Source organism: Dendrobates tinctorius, unplaced genomic scaffold (assembly GCF_039654945.1).
Source record: "Dendrobates tinctorius isolate UK_male_01 unplaced genomic scaffold, ASM3965494v1 ptg000022l, whole genome shotgun sequence".
In the NCBI taxonomy this organism is placed as follows: Eukaryota; Metazoa; Chordata; class Amphibia; order Anura; family Dendrobatidae; genus Dendrobates; species Dendrobates tinctorius.
In genome coordinates this window covers 33744758-33760017 of record NW_027361690.1, presented here as the reverse complement: position 1 = coordinate 33760017, position 15260 = coordinate 33744758, and the positions used below count along the sequence as shown (strand labels likewise).

The 15260-nt window shown below is 41.3% G+C and overlaps 1 protein-coding gene across 1 annotated transcript in view; it reads right to left on the bottom strand.

The window, feature by feature from the left end:
• The window catches only part of TMC3 (transmembrane channel like 3), a 152626-nt gene that overhangs the window by 79410 nt on the left and 57956 nt on the right, over positions 1-15260 (bottom strand). The window contains exons 4-5 of the mRNA XM_073568572.1: positions 8940-9021; positions 8581-8687 (exon numbers count right to left, since the gene is read on the bottom strand). Coding sequence (XP_073424673.1) covers positions 8581-8687; positions 8940-9021 — 189 coding nt within the window. The remainder of the gene's footprint in view (positions 1-8580; positions 8688-8939; positions 9022-15260) is intronic.

Sequence of the window (15260 nt, the reverse complement as noted above, 5' to 3'; positions counted from 1 at the left end):
CCGCGCACGTGCAGAGGAGAGGAAGCCAGACATACCCTTGCGGCCTTCCCTGCCGGTTGTTATAAGACAGTTCCCGTTTGACTCTGGAAACCCTGCGGCCTTGTTTGCTTCGGCCACACAAGTTCATTGACTAGGGTGTTGTGAGTTCATTTTCCCCTCTGTCACTGAGGCCTGGTGAACTCCCTATTCTAGTGAAGGAAGGTAGTGAGCCTGATTATCAGGCACCTGGGACTAATGAAGACGATTGGCTGAGTGGAGTCACTGACTGGATTTAAGGCAGCCTACGCCCTTTCTGCCCTGCGGGTGTTTTCTCTGTGGACTCTTGGACACCAGTCTGATTCCTGCTCTCCTAAAGCTAAGTTTTCTGTTTTGCCTTTTTGCATTTAAGATTTGTTTTTGTTTTTCTTGCTTTTTGGATTCTGTCACTCCCTGCTGGAGTGTGCAGTGTTCCGTGAGCTCTGTCTTCTGAAAGTACCTGAGTGCTGATTTAGTTTTTGAAGCTTAGTTGCTTCAGGGCCATTTTTATATCAGCTTGTTGGCTTTTGTCTCTGATAGGGTTTTGGCAGATTGCAGACAGCAGCCTTCCTATCCGTTCCTATCTAGGTAGTTTTTGGGCCCCGTCTTTGCTCAGCCTGTCTTTCTGTCTGTGTAAGTGTTTTCATCTTGCTTCACCGTCATTATATGTGGGGGGCTGCCTATTGCTTTGGGGTCTGCTATGGGGAAGTTAGATTTCCCCTTTCCTTCTTTAGGCCTATGTATCTCTCCGGCTGTGATCGAGGGGTCTAGGTCATCGTAGGAACCCCCCACGGCTACTGCTAGTTGTGTTGATAGGTTCAGGGGTCTGCAATCTGATAGTTGCCAACTTCTCTGGTTTTCTGGACTTAGCTAGCATTTCTGTTTTTGCATCCTACGGTGACTCAATCATAACACTAGGGGCTCAGCGGAAGTTACCGGAGACTGACCGCTGCTGCCAGAAGTTCCAAGGACCCCCTCTGTGGACATCTCCCTGGCCGCTACCGGTGCTACAACCCCTGCGAGATCATCTACTGTGGAGGAGCATAAAGGACACGATAAGTTCCCTAACTGGACTCTTATTATTCTGCACCTGTTGTTTTTATTAACTATTCTTTAGCCATTTATCTCCCTGCGAGGATTTGATACCTTGTTACATTAAATTGTTAAAATCTTGTTAACCCTTGCTTTGCCTCCTGTCTGTCACTGCATCCCACAACCTGCTTACAGCTGCAACAGCAATTTTGTTAACATAGTTTGCTTGGTGCAGCTACTACTTCACAACATTAACCCCTTTGTGACATTTGACGTACAATCCCATCCATGTGCCCTGGGACGTAATGCCCATGGACGGGATAGTACCTCATGTGCAATCAGCCACGCTCACGGGGGAGCGCAGCTGATTGCAGATGGGTGTCAGCTGATAATCACAGCTGACACCTGGCACTAAGTGCAAGGAGTGGTCACGGACCGCTCCCGGCACTTTAACCCTCGGAACAATGTGATCAAACAGCGTTCCGAAGTTGGCAGGGGGGCTGACAGCCCCTCTGCCTTTGGATCGGAGACCCCGCATCATGCAAATCAGCCTTCACAAAATGAGTGTCCTATAGTGGGACACAGTGTAAAAGTAAGAATTAAATAAAAAATGTTTTTAAAATAATTGTAAAAATATTTTAAAAAATAATAAAAAAATCAATAGTTATTCCATCAATAAATAAATATTTAAATAAAAAAATCTAAACAATAAAAGTACACATTTTTAATATTTCCGTGTCCGTAATGATCCGACCTATAAAACTGTCCCACTAGTTAACCCCTTTAGTGAACATCATTAGAAAAAAACACGCAAAAAACCAATGCTTTATCATCATACTACCGAACAAAAAGTGGAATAACACACGATCAAAAAGACGGATTTAAATAAACATGGTACCGCTGAAAACGTCATGTTGTCCCACAAATAAACAAGCCACCATATAGCTCCATCACTGTAAAAATAAAAAAGTTATAGCTCTCAGAATAAAGTGATGCAAAAATAATTATTTTTATATAAAATAGTTTTTATTGTGTAAAAGCGCCAAAACATAAAAAAATCTAAATGAGGTATTGCTGCCATCGTACTGACCCGAAGAATAAAACTGTTTTATCAATTTTACCACATTGCAGAACAGTATAAATGCCCCCCAAAAGAAATTAATGAATTGCTGTTTTTTGTTCATTCTGTCTCCCAAAAATCAGAATAAAAAGCGATCAAAAAATATCATGTGCCCAAAAATGATACCAAAAAAGTCAACTTGTCCCGCAAAAAGCAAGACCTCACATGACTCTGTGGGACAAAATATGGAAAAATTATAGCTCTCAAAATGTGGTGATGCAAAAACTATGTTTTGCAATAAAAAGTAACTTTTAGTGTGTGACCGCTGACAAACATAAAAACCCACTATAAAAACCCGCTTTGAATAGTAAATCACACCCCCCTTTCTCACCCCATTAGTTAGGAAAAAGTAATAAAATAAAAAATATATATTTATTTCCATTTTCCCATTAGTGTTAGGGCTAGGGTTGGGGCTATAGTTAGGGTTAGGTTTGGGGCTAAAGCTAGGATTAGGGTTGGGGCTAAAGTTAGAGTTAGGGTTGGGCAAAAGTTAGGGTTAGGGTTGGGGCTAAACTTAGGATTACGGTTACAGTTGGGATTAAGGTTAAGGTTGGGATTAGGGTTAGGGGTGTGTTGAGGCTAGGGTTGGAGTTAGAATTGGGTGGTTTCCACTGTTTAGACACATCAGGGGCTCTCCAAACGTGACATGGCGTCTGATCTCAATTCCAGCCAATTTTGCATTGAAAAGTCAAACGGCGCTCCTTCCCTTCTGAGCTCTGCCATGCGCCTAAACAGTTGTTTACCTGCATATATGGGGTAACAGCATACTCAGGACAAATTGTACAACAACGTTTGTGGTCCAATTTCTCCTGTTATCCTTGGTAAAATAAAACAAATTGGATCTGAAGTAAATATTTTGTGGAAAAAAAGTTAAATGTTCATTTTTTTAAACATTCCAAAAATTCCTGTGAAGCACCTGAAGGGTTAATAAACTTCTTGAATGTGGTTTTGAGCACCTTGAGGTGTGCAGTTTTTAGAATGGTGTCACTTTTGGGTATTTTCAATCATATAGACCCCTCAAAGTGACTTCAAATGTGATGTGGTCCCTTAAAAGAATGGTTTTGAAAATTTTGCTGTAAAAATGAGAAATCGTTGGTCAACTTTTAACTCTTATAACTTCCTAACAAAAAAAATTTGGGTTCCAAAATTGTGCTGACGTAAGGTAGACATGTAGGAAATGTTACTGATTACGTATTTTGTGTCACATATCTCTGTGATTTAAGGGGATGAAAATTCAAATTTGGAAAATTGTGAAATTTTCAAAATTTTCACCAAATTTACATTTTTTTTCACAAATAAACGTAAGTCATATCAAAGAAATTTTACCACTATCATGAAGTACAATATGTCACGAGAAAACAATGTCAGAATCACCAGGATCCATGGAAGCTTTCCAGACTTATTACCTCATAAAGGGACAGTGGTCAGAATTGTAAAAATTGGCGTCATTAACTTGCAAACCACCCTTGGGGGTAAAGGGGCTAGTAGATGTGAATCAGGTCACATTGCTACACCTACACTACTGCAAAAAACAAGTTGCAAAAAATCCAATCGAGTCTGATTATTAGTGACTGACTTGTTATGATCGCGGTAGTGCAATGCGACCTGACTCACTTCTGTAACTCTGCAATGTAGCAGCTGTACAAAGCAAACTTTGGTTGCACAACGACTGTCGTAGCCAAAGTCACTATGTAGCCCTAGCCTAAGATAACCTTCTGTAACAATTCATCAAGTTGACACATTATGAGTCATAGTAACCTTTACTTCATTTGTAATTTTGGTTAGTGCGATGTCTGTGTGCCAAATGGGTTGCACAAGGACAGCACACCACTGACAAAGTTGATAGCCAGATTATGAGTTACTTTCCACATGCACTGATGGTCATTGTGGATATGATCACAGCATGCACAAGTTAAATTTGTTTTGAAGATTAGATAGTGCCAGTTTCAACGTGTCTAGTGGCACAAAGCTTGTACGACTGTCCTCGATGCATAAGCACAGAGCTATACACAAACACATCCATGTCTGCAATTCATAGTGTCAAACTAGAGTAGAAAGTCAGAAAATTCACCAAATTTATCTCATTGTCTCATGTTGGATGGTAACATTGTTTTCCAAGTTTGCATAATTTCTTGTTTGGCATACTTTTAGACTAAACGTAGCCCTTTACGGAAAAAAAAATATCTAAAATTCAAGAAATTAAGTTATTTGACAGAACACATTATATATAGTGATGTTTTATTAGAATTTGATGCAAAATGCTGGATCCTATGCACTTGATGTACTTGTAATCTTAGATTCTTTCTATTGCAACATTTCAGTATTTAGTTGTTCTAATCCTTTTCGATCTTCCATTACCTTCTACTCCACTATAAAACAGACACTCGTAACCTTCTTACCTAACTCAAAATAAAACATTTATTTCCACAGTGACAAACTGCAAAATCACAAGGACACAATTCAGCCAAAATGAGAGAAGGACTAAATAGAAGGAGCCCCACGTCTGTCTTGGTGTAAGGTGATTTGCCTCGTTCTGATGATAAATATCCCTTGTCTTTTATAGAGGTTACAAATAGTGGTCAAAAGAGGGTGTCATAAATCTGCTAGAGGTTTGTATCAGGAACATGGCTATACTGTATATCATCAGTTAACTGATATGTCTAACCAGCAGTGTCGACATTGAGGCATAAAGTAATTATCTTTTTTTCAATATCTGTGAAAGGACATATACAGTGCCTACAAGTAGTATTCAACCCCCTGCAGATTTAGCAGGTTTGATAAGATGCAAATAAGTTAGAGCCTTCAAACTTCACACAAGAGCAGGATTTATTAACAGATGCATAAATCTTACAAACCAAAAAGTTATGTTGCTCAGTTAAATTTTAATAAATTTTAAACATACAAGTGTGGGTCAATTATATTATTCAACCCCTAGGTTTAATATTTTGTGGAATAACCCTTGTTTGCAATTACAGCTAATAATCGTCTTTTATAAGACCTGATCAGGCCGGCACAGGTCTCTGGAGTTATCTCGGCCCACTCCTCCATGCAGATCTTCTCCAAGTTATCTAGGTTCTTTGGGTGTCTCATGTGGACTTTAATCTTGAGCTCCTTCCACAAGTTTTCAATTGGGTTAAGGTCAGGAGACTGACTAGGCCACTCCAACACCTTGATTTTTTGCCTCTTGAACCAGGCCTTGGTTTTGTTGGCTGTGTGCTTTGGGTCGTTGTCTTGTTGGAAGATGAAATGACGACCCATCTTAAGATCCTTGATGGAGGAGCGGAGGTTCTTGGCCAAAATCTCCAGGTAGGCCGTGCTATCCATTTTCCCATGGATGCGGACCAGATGGCCAGGCCCCATGGCTGAGAAACAGCCCCACAGCATGATGCTGCCACCACCATGCTTGACTGTAGGGATGGTATTCTTGGGGTCGTATGCAGTGCCATCCAGTCTCCAAACGTCACGTGTGTGATTGGCACCAAAGATCTCGATCTTGGTCTCATCAGACCAGAGAACCTTGAACCAGTCTGTCTCAGAGTCCTCCAAGTGATCATGAGCAAACTGTAGACGAGCCTTGACATGACGCTTTGAAAGTAAAGGTACCTTGCGGGCTCGTCTGGAACGGAGACCATTGCGGTGGAGTACGTTACTTATGGTATTGACTGAAACCAATGTCCCCACTGCCATGAGATCTTCCCGGAGCTCCTTCCTTGTTGTCCTTGGGTTAGCCTTGACTCTTCGGACAAGCCTGGCCTCGGCACGGGAGGAAACTTTCAAAGGCTGTCCAGGCCGTGGAAGGCTAACAGTAGTTCCATAAGCCTTCCACTTCCGGATGATGCTCCCAACAGTGGAGACAGGTAGGCCCAACTCCTTGGAAAGGGTTTTGTACCCCTTGCCAGCCTTGTGATCCTCCACGATCTTGTCTCTGATGGCCTTGGAATGCTCCTTTGTCTTTCCCATGTTGACCATGTATGAGTGCTGTTCACAAGTTTGGGGAGGGTCTTAAATAGTCAGAAAAGGCTGGAAAAAGAGATAATTAATCCAAACATGTGAAACTCATTGTTCTTTGTGCCTGAAATACTTCTTAATACTTTAGGGGAACCAAACAGAATTCCGGTGGTTTGAGGGGTTGAATAATAAATGACCCTCTGAATAAACTTTTCACAATTTTAAAAAAAATTAAACAAAGCACTTCCAGGCTGATCTACAGTCCAAATGTCACAATGCCAAGTTAATTCCGAATGTGTAAACCTGCTAAATCTGCAGGGGGTTGAATACTACTTGTAGGCACTGTAGCACAACGATCAAATGGCCGCATGCCACACAACCATGTTACTGCTCCTAACAAGCTCTAATTCCACAGACCTATTACATAGCAACTACGGTGGTCCATGGTATCTGCTTTATACCAATAAGGAGGTACATAGAAGTTTTGGCCCCGATTCATAATTGCTTTTGGTCCTTTTTTTTGTCTGCACCCAAATCATTATTCCATCTGTGCCTATTTTAAGTCTATTTCATATGTGCTCACCACCGGTTAGTTAAAGGGAATCTGTCACCCCATTTTTGCCACCGCCATCAGGGGCTTATCTACAGCATTCTGTAATGCTGTAGATAAGCCCCCGATGTAACCTGAAAGAGAAAAAAACAAGTTAGAATATATTCACTGGGGGGCGCGGTCAGGTGCGGTGGGTGTCGTGGTCCGGTCCGGCACCTCCCATCTTCTAGTGATGACGTCCTCCTTCTTACTTCTGCCGCAGCTCCTGCGCAGGCATACTTTAACTGCCCTATTGAGGGCATAGTAAACTGCAGTGTGCAGGCTCCAGGAAAGGTCAGAGGGGACCGGCGCCTGCGCACTGCAGTACTTTACTCTGCCCTCAACAGGGCAGATAAAGTACACCTGCGCAGGAGCCGCGGCAGAAGTAAGAAGGAGGAAGTCATGACTAGAAGATGGGAGGCGCCAGATCGGACAGCGACACCCATCAGACCGGACCGGACCACCGGGCGAGTATAATCTAACTCGTTTTTCTTATCTTACAGGATACATCAGGGGCTTATCTACAGCATTACAGACTGCTGTAGATAAGCCCCTGATGGTGGTGGCCACAGCTCATAGAGCAAAAATGGGGTGACAGATTCCCTTTAATTTTTTCCAACTTGTGGACGGAGTTTAGCAATTCTAAATACTTTCGTTTGATTTGTCAATTATAACGCAACGAGTCGCAAGGTTTGACGTAACTCTACTCCAGTCTACTTCTAGAGTGATTTTCTGCACTTAAATAAATTTAAATAAAATCACATCTTTTGCATCATTTTGGAAAAAATGCGACTTTTTATTTAAAAAATTCCCAAAAATCAGCAAATACCAAAAACAGTGACTTAAAAACCCTGCAAATGATGAATCAGGGCCTTTGTGTCTATTTTGTGTCACATTACAGAGATTCCCTTTAGAAGCAAGGTATTATCTCCATACAGTGACATGAGGCAGCTCTCGTGTGTGAAGCCATAGCTACGGCTTGTACTATGCTCTTTGCCTATGGCTCTGTTGTGGTGATCGTGACGACATTGATGAAAATAAAAGTTAAAAGATTATCACAAATGTACTTCAGTCCTCCCCTGGAGTGTTTTTTTTATGTACACCAGGTAAGCTTCGAATGTTGTTTTACTACACTTTTCGAAACGAGCGACTTTTGCACTACAAAATCACATGAAAAGTTAAAGACAAAAATAAAGATGATTTTTTGATTTTGCACAAAATTTGTGAACCATGCATGCCATTTTGGATAATGTGGGAAAAAAACCCAGCAAAGAATACCACAAAACAAAAAAGAAAAGTGACTTAAAAAAGTTATACCTCCATATGGCATGAGATACAAAGGCCTAAGGTATGCTATATACAGTATATATATATATATATATATATATATATATATTTGCTACGGTACTTCTTAAAGAAAGTCAAAGTTCCAGTATTTTCACTATTTTTAGAATGTATTAGACTTTCTGTAAGGCCCTTTTCACACGTGTGTGTTTGCAGTGAATGTGGCATCCATTTTTTTCACAGATGCCACATACAGTGGCTTGTGAAAGTATTTACCCCCTTGTCTTTATACCTATTTTGCTACATTATTACAACCATTGGATTTTTGTAATCTGATTTGCGTGTGGGGTTATGAAGGTGGATGAGGAAGACGGATCCTCCGTCGAAACGCGTTGTGGTTTAACCCCATCTCTCGTCTGAGTCTCTTTCCTGCACTCCTAAGACGGTTTTCCATTTTCTCATAAGGTAGAGATTAGCTCATATTTCTGTTAAACATTTCTGACATGTATGACGTTCTTTTTTAGTTTCCATATTAGTAAAACATCAAGCAATAATTATCTGTCAACACCAGTTTTAATCCATGTAGCCGTACCTCTGGTAATACTACAAAGGCTCCAGTCATAATTGTAAGGACAATGTTAATGCCAAATAACCATCGTAAAAAGATAAAATATGAGGCAACACCCGATCCAAAGTGACCTGAAACAGTAAAATAAAGTGTTATGTATCTACTGGATTAAATTTTCACTTAGATATAATTTTGGAGCCGCCTGCAGGTAGTATAATAAGGCTTAATATATTTATATGCTCTTGCGGCTACATTGTAGTAACATATCTACTTCAAGCAATTCTAGTGAACAGTCCTTCCTTATGGACCACTCTATGGTAAGTGCTTGGTATTTATTAGGATGTTGCTTATTGCTAAGAAAAGTCACTATTTAACATACTTACTCTCAATCTTCTTTATTCTCATTTCCCAGGGAATAAAGAGGACGACAAAGTTATAAGACAGGCGACTAAATTTTTTCCAAAGCTGTAGGAAAAAATAATGAATATTTAATTACTTGAATCATAGTTATTACAGTACATTGTATGAAAGCATTCTGTGTTAACAACTGAATTTCTATAGATTAATTTAATAGGTATAATTTATAGTCATTTTAGTTTTGGTGGTGAAGAAATAGGGACAATTAATATATAAGATGCTTATGCTGTCAGGATAATTCTCGAGTCTTGGTAACTATCCAATTATAGCTAAAGAGGACCTACTATGAGGGTAGGGTACCATGGTACAACTGCCATATGTAGCCGAAGACTATGCATTAAATAATGTGAACTGGTTCTTCTACCTCCAAGTGGTCATGGCTTGAATCTGTACAGAGCAACCACATTTTGAGATGGCTAAACTTAAGTCTCAAGAACATTTATATGAATACCATATAGATCTTGAAATTTAGACATTTTGGGGTCATTAGATATATTTTTTATTGTTAGTTAGGTCTTGTTATCTCATTGTGACCCCTTGGGACTTATACACCTTCATTTTCCTTGAAGGTCACCATCTCACTTACCAAAAGTGAAATGATGGTAAGTCTGCCCACTGCATCACCTAAGTGCAGCACTTAAGTGTACTATGACAAATTAGACCAGAATTTAATATGATGTATACAGACTGCACAGCATGTATATTTATCTGTCTTCCTGCAGGCATCTCACACAGCTTTTCCCAACCTGTGATCATTCTTACCACTCCTGCATGTATTTACTTGGTATATTCATAAACTGACCAGTGCACCACCCCCCTCACCACTTCTCACTACCGGTCTGTTTACTCTGCCTGTGATATATCCTGCATCTGGCTCAACTTTGATTATCTGATCAAGATGAGTACAGCCCAGTGCATCACGTAAGTACAGCACTTAAGTGTACAGGTATAAATTAGACCAGAATAATACCAGAATTAAACCAGAAGGGAACTGAAGGTAACAGGATACATAGTCTCAGTAAACAATGCTTCTGTTTGTTTTCTTTCTCATCCCTATAGTCCTTCACTTCCTACTAACCCCCTAATCCATAGACCTAGTAATGAACTGGTCATATCTCCCTCCCCATTCATCTCACCTCCTCCTCAGAACTGTTCCTCAACATAGGATCCTATGTCTCCAAACACTCTCCAAATCCTGGTCTTCCTCACCACATCCCTACAGTCACTTCTACCTCTCATCCATGATCTATCACAAATTTCAGCAAACTTTCTAATCTTATACTCATTTGCCCATTCGCTGCTTCCCCGTTCCTCTAACAGGAGCTCCATGGAACACTCACCCTGTCTGCAACAAACTTTCATAAATCCATAATCTTTTCATCACTAGCAAACTTTCCTTCCTTGGCATCCCCAAAAACCTGGCTCATCCTCTCTGACACAGCCTCTCCAGCTGTACTTTCTTATAGTGGATTCCATCTTTCTCACACGAACGCCCCAGCAGCAAACATGGTCAAGGAATTGGTTTTCTCCTGCAAGATTACTGCTTCTTCACCCAAATTCTACTGCCACCCTCATTTACTCTCCCTTCTTTTGAGGTTTACCATGTCCACATCTACTCCCCTTATAAACTCCAAGTGACTGTCATTTACCGCCTCCCAGGGCCAGCCACCACCTTCTTCGACCACTTCTGCACCTCTCTGCTTCATTTCCTTTCAACTGATATCCCCACTGTCATTATGTGTGACTTCAACATCCCCATTGACACTTCCACTTAGCTGTCTCTAAGCTTCTATCTCTCACCTCCCCCTTCGACTCTGCTCAATAGTCTGCTGGAGCCACTCGCAAAGAGGGCGACAAACTGGACCTCATCTTCATCCGCCTCTGGTCCCTATCTAACATCTTTAACTCAATTTCCCTCATTCTGAAAAACAACCTACTCACATTCTCTTCCCTCTCCTCTCCAGGTGCACAATCCCTAGTCCACAGACTTGCACACCCTTGCAGATATCTCAAATACCTTGATTTACACTCATTCTCTGAATTCCTTCATCCTCTTGCAAACATAAGTTCCTTACACAATGCAGATGCTGCTGCCTCTTTATAAAACACCACGAGAGCTGCAGCTCTCGAATTGGTTGCCTCCTCATACACCCCAAAGCACACACAATCGACAGGCAACCCTGGCTCACCAGCCTGACTAAAGAACTGAGGCGGACTTCTAGAGTTGCTGAACGGAGATGGAAAAGCTCCCACTCCAATGAGCACTTCATCACATTCAAACAGTATCTCACTACTTTCAAGCCCACACTCACTGCAGCAAAACAAACATACTTCTCATCACTCATATCCTTTCTGTCTCACAACCCTAAACAGCTATTTAGCACTTTCAAGTCTCTCCTCCTTCCCCAAGCACTACCTCCCTCTCCTCTCATCTCAGCTGAATACTTTGCCTCATCCTTCAAGCAGAAGATTGATAACATCAGACAAAGGTTTTACCTTCAGTCCCCAAAGCCCCTTCTCAGAAGTACTCATCCCTCCTCCTCCAAAACCAACTACTTCACCATTATGGAAGATCAACTTTCCTCTCTACTCTCCAGGTCATATGTCACCACCTGTGGACTTGACCCGATCCCGTCCCACCTCAACATAAACCTCACCACAGTCTTCATCCCAACCTTAACCCATATCTTCAACCTGTCACTAACAATTGGTGTCTTCTTCTCTTGCTTCAAACATGCCTCGATCATACCCATCCTCAAAGAGCCCTCCCTTGACCCATCCTCTGTGTCTAATTATTGTGAAATATCACTTCTCCCCTATACCTCAAAACTACTGGAATATCATGTCCATCTTGAGCTGTCCTTCCATCTCTCCTTCTGCTCTCTCTTTGACCACTTATAATTTGTCTTTTGACCGCGCCATTCTTCTGAAACTGCCCTGACTAAAGTCAACAATGATCTACTAACTGCCAAATCCAAGCGACACTACTCTGTCTAACTTCTCGTGGACCTGTCCTCTGCCTTCGACACAGAGGATCATTCTATCTTACTATGGATTATCTCATCTCTCGACATTACAGACTTGGCACTATCTTGGATCTCTTCATAGCTAGCAGACAGGACATTCAGCATCTCTGACTCACACAACACCTCCTCATCTCGCCCCCTATCTATCGGTATCCCCCAATGTTCACTTATAGGATCTTTTCTCATTTCCATCTACACTGCAGCCTGGGACAGCTCATAGAGTCCCACAATTTTCAATATCATCTCTATGCTGATGACATACATATCTACCTCTCTGGACCTGATATCACCTCCTTACTAACCAGAATCCCACAATGTCTGACTAGTACTACTATTTCATATTTCATCTTTGCTAGACTTCTAAAACTTCACAACCTCCAATCCTCACAAGATCTCCTTCTTTACTTTCATCTTATCTCCTCTTCCCACAATCGCATACAAGATGTCTCCCGCGCATCCCCCTTACTCTAGAACGATCTATTCCAACATATCTGACTCTTGCCTACCATGGAAATCTTCAAAAGGAACCTGAAGACCGACCTCTTCCGACAAGCGTACAACCTGCAGTAATCCTCGTTTCACCATACTGCTGCATGACTAGCTCGTGGGCAGGGTCCTCTCTCTTGTATCAGTTGGTGACTTGTCTTGTTTAAGATTATTGTACTTGCTTTTTATTATGTATACCCTTTTTCATATGTAAGCGCCATGGAATAAATGGTGCTATAATAATAAATAATATTAAAATTGCTTGGATTGAAATTCTAAAATTAAAATTCTCAACAAATGCAGGTGAGAATTTTCTATCACAGAAAATAATGATGACTGCCCAGATACTGTCGCACAATTAGAATATAGGAGATCACTATTAGGGTTGATCGAATAGCTTCAGATCAGAGCTTATCTGAATTGCTGTAGCATTTACTGAATAGCTGCATTGGGAACCCGGATACCTGGATCGCTCCCGATGATCAGCTGTTCGGCTCCGCAGCCGCATGTGTTGCGGCTGTGTGACAGTCACAACACATGCATGAAGAGCCTGTTTGTTGGGCTCTCCATACATGTGTTGTGACAGTGAAACAGTTGCTACACATGCAGCTGCGGAGCCGCACAGCTGATCATCAGGAGCGCTCCAGGTATCCGGGTTCCTGATGCAGCTATTTGGTAAGCGCTATAGCTATTCGGATAAGCTCTTATCCGAAGCTACTCGCCCATCCCTAATCACTATTCCACCTAACTTTTTACTTATAGTACATTTGCTTATTCAGGAGAATACAAAAGGAAGAATAGTCAGTGTTCCCCCAGAAAACAAAGATAGTACTGTCAGTAGCTGGTCATGTGATGTTTTGCTGATGTCTCATAAAATTTATGGCAGCGCTTAGAGGGATAAATGCAAGATGAGTGTTAAGGGCTGTTTATATTTAGCGATGCATCGCTAAATGATCGCTAGTGAGCTGTCACACAGGCAGACCTCACAGCGATGCAGCGCACGATACTCACCTTTCACACACAGCGATCCTGACGTCCTCTGGTCCGCCTCCACGCGTCGCTCGTCGTCACAGCAGGAAGCCTCAGCAGGAAGAAATGGAGCCGGACATTCTCGCGCGATCAGCGATAACCAGCGGGGGAGCCGGTCGGAGTCAAGTATCACACATAGCGATATCGCTATAACGTCACAAAATCGTTGTGGTTCCTTTAGGAACCAAAATAGAAGCTGAATAGAATAAAGTGGAAGTTGAACTACATGGAAGTAATGACGCCCATACACATTAGGCAAATCTATGGGTTGAGCTGACAGTCTAAAATATAGGCACCCAGCAAATAATTGTCAGTGAAGATAAGGAACCAATATGTCCAATTTAGGCCTTTTGTTCTATAGAGATAAGCTGCTGCCAGAGATGTCTAACAATGGCTCTCTCATTGAAAACACTGGAGTGCTCAGCAGAACGGTTTCTCCCATGTATGGGAGAGTTGGCCGAGATAGCTAATGGTAGAACGATCTACAATAGCAATCTAATGTGTATGGGAAACTTAAGTATACTATATGTAAAAAAAGTAGAAGACTGATAGATAATCAGGTAGGGGGTGCAGTTATAGAAAAAAAATGGCAGTGCTCTTTTAAGAAGAGAAAAAGAGGAAACCCAGCAAACTGACTAATTATTGTAAAAATTACAGGGGATATTCAACCAGATAATATAAAAGGGTCTAGAAATTATATTATAGAGATTGACTAATACATGCTTTTACAAAATTCTGTGTGTTTCTGTATCAATTGTCTCATCTCATCTACATCGATCTTTTGAAACCACAAAGAAATCTTGAGTAACTTGATAATAAATTATTTGACATCATTGTCATCATACTGGACTATTATCTGTTCATTAATACAGCACAGCAATAGGGAACACGCATTTCAATGACACAGTATAGACCTTGGGCTTTTAACAAATTAACGTTTGTGCCTACAGCCAATTGTATACATGACTTTTATTTAAAAGTACACAATAAGAAAAATGGTCTACTTGTTCTTTCAAGAAGCTTGATGAATTGTCTGCATTATGGCCAAAAGGCCTAACTTCAGCTGATCAATACTTAATTAGCCATAATTGTTGTGATTGTAAGTTATCCCCCATCCATATGATTACTGATTGCTAGCGGTCCAACTATTGGGAGACAAGTCTTTGGCTTTCTCTGGCAGTCCCATTCAAGATGTATTTGTGTGATAACTGGAAGTATAATTACTTGGTCATCTAGTGATCAGTAAGTTATCTGCTATCTTATGGGAATAGCCTTTTAAGTTTATGTGTACTGTGATATTTTACATGAATATGTCTCACATTATTAGGGAATAATATTATAGGGTCCATTCTTAGAATATAGGAATTTGCAGCTAATTGGCCAGTCATATGATAGCACATATTTTGTGTATATCAGTGTGTATATTTATCTACCAAATTGTGCACTACTTGTTAGGAAACATCTATTATATACTTACCTAAAATTGTCCGTCACCCACTTCCATCCAGACGTCCTCGAATCCTACAATCCACCGCTCTGCACCGGAAGTATGCCGACTGCCATATTGGAATATCCAAGTGATGGGTATTCCAATATAGCACCCGCTGGTGGTACCAGGCCCTTCTGCAGTACCACCAGCAGGACACCCACGCCGGACCCCGCCGCTGGACCCCTGCAAGGACCCCCCGCCGGATCGCCGCCAGGACCCACCACCGCCTGACTACACGCGCTAGATCCTGCCACTGC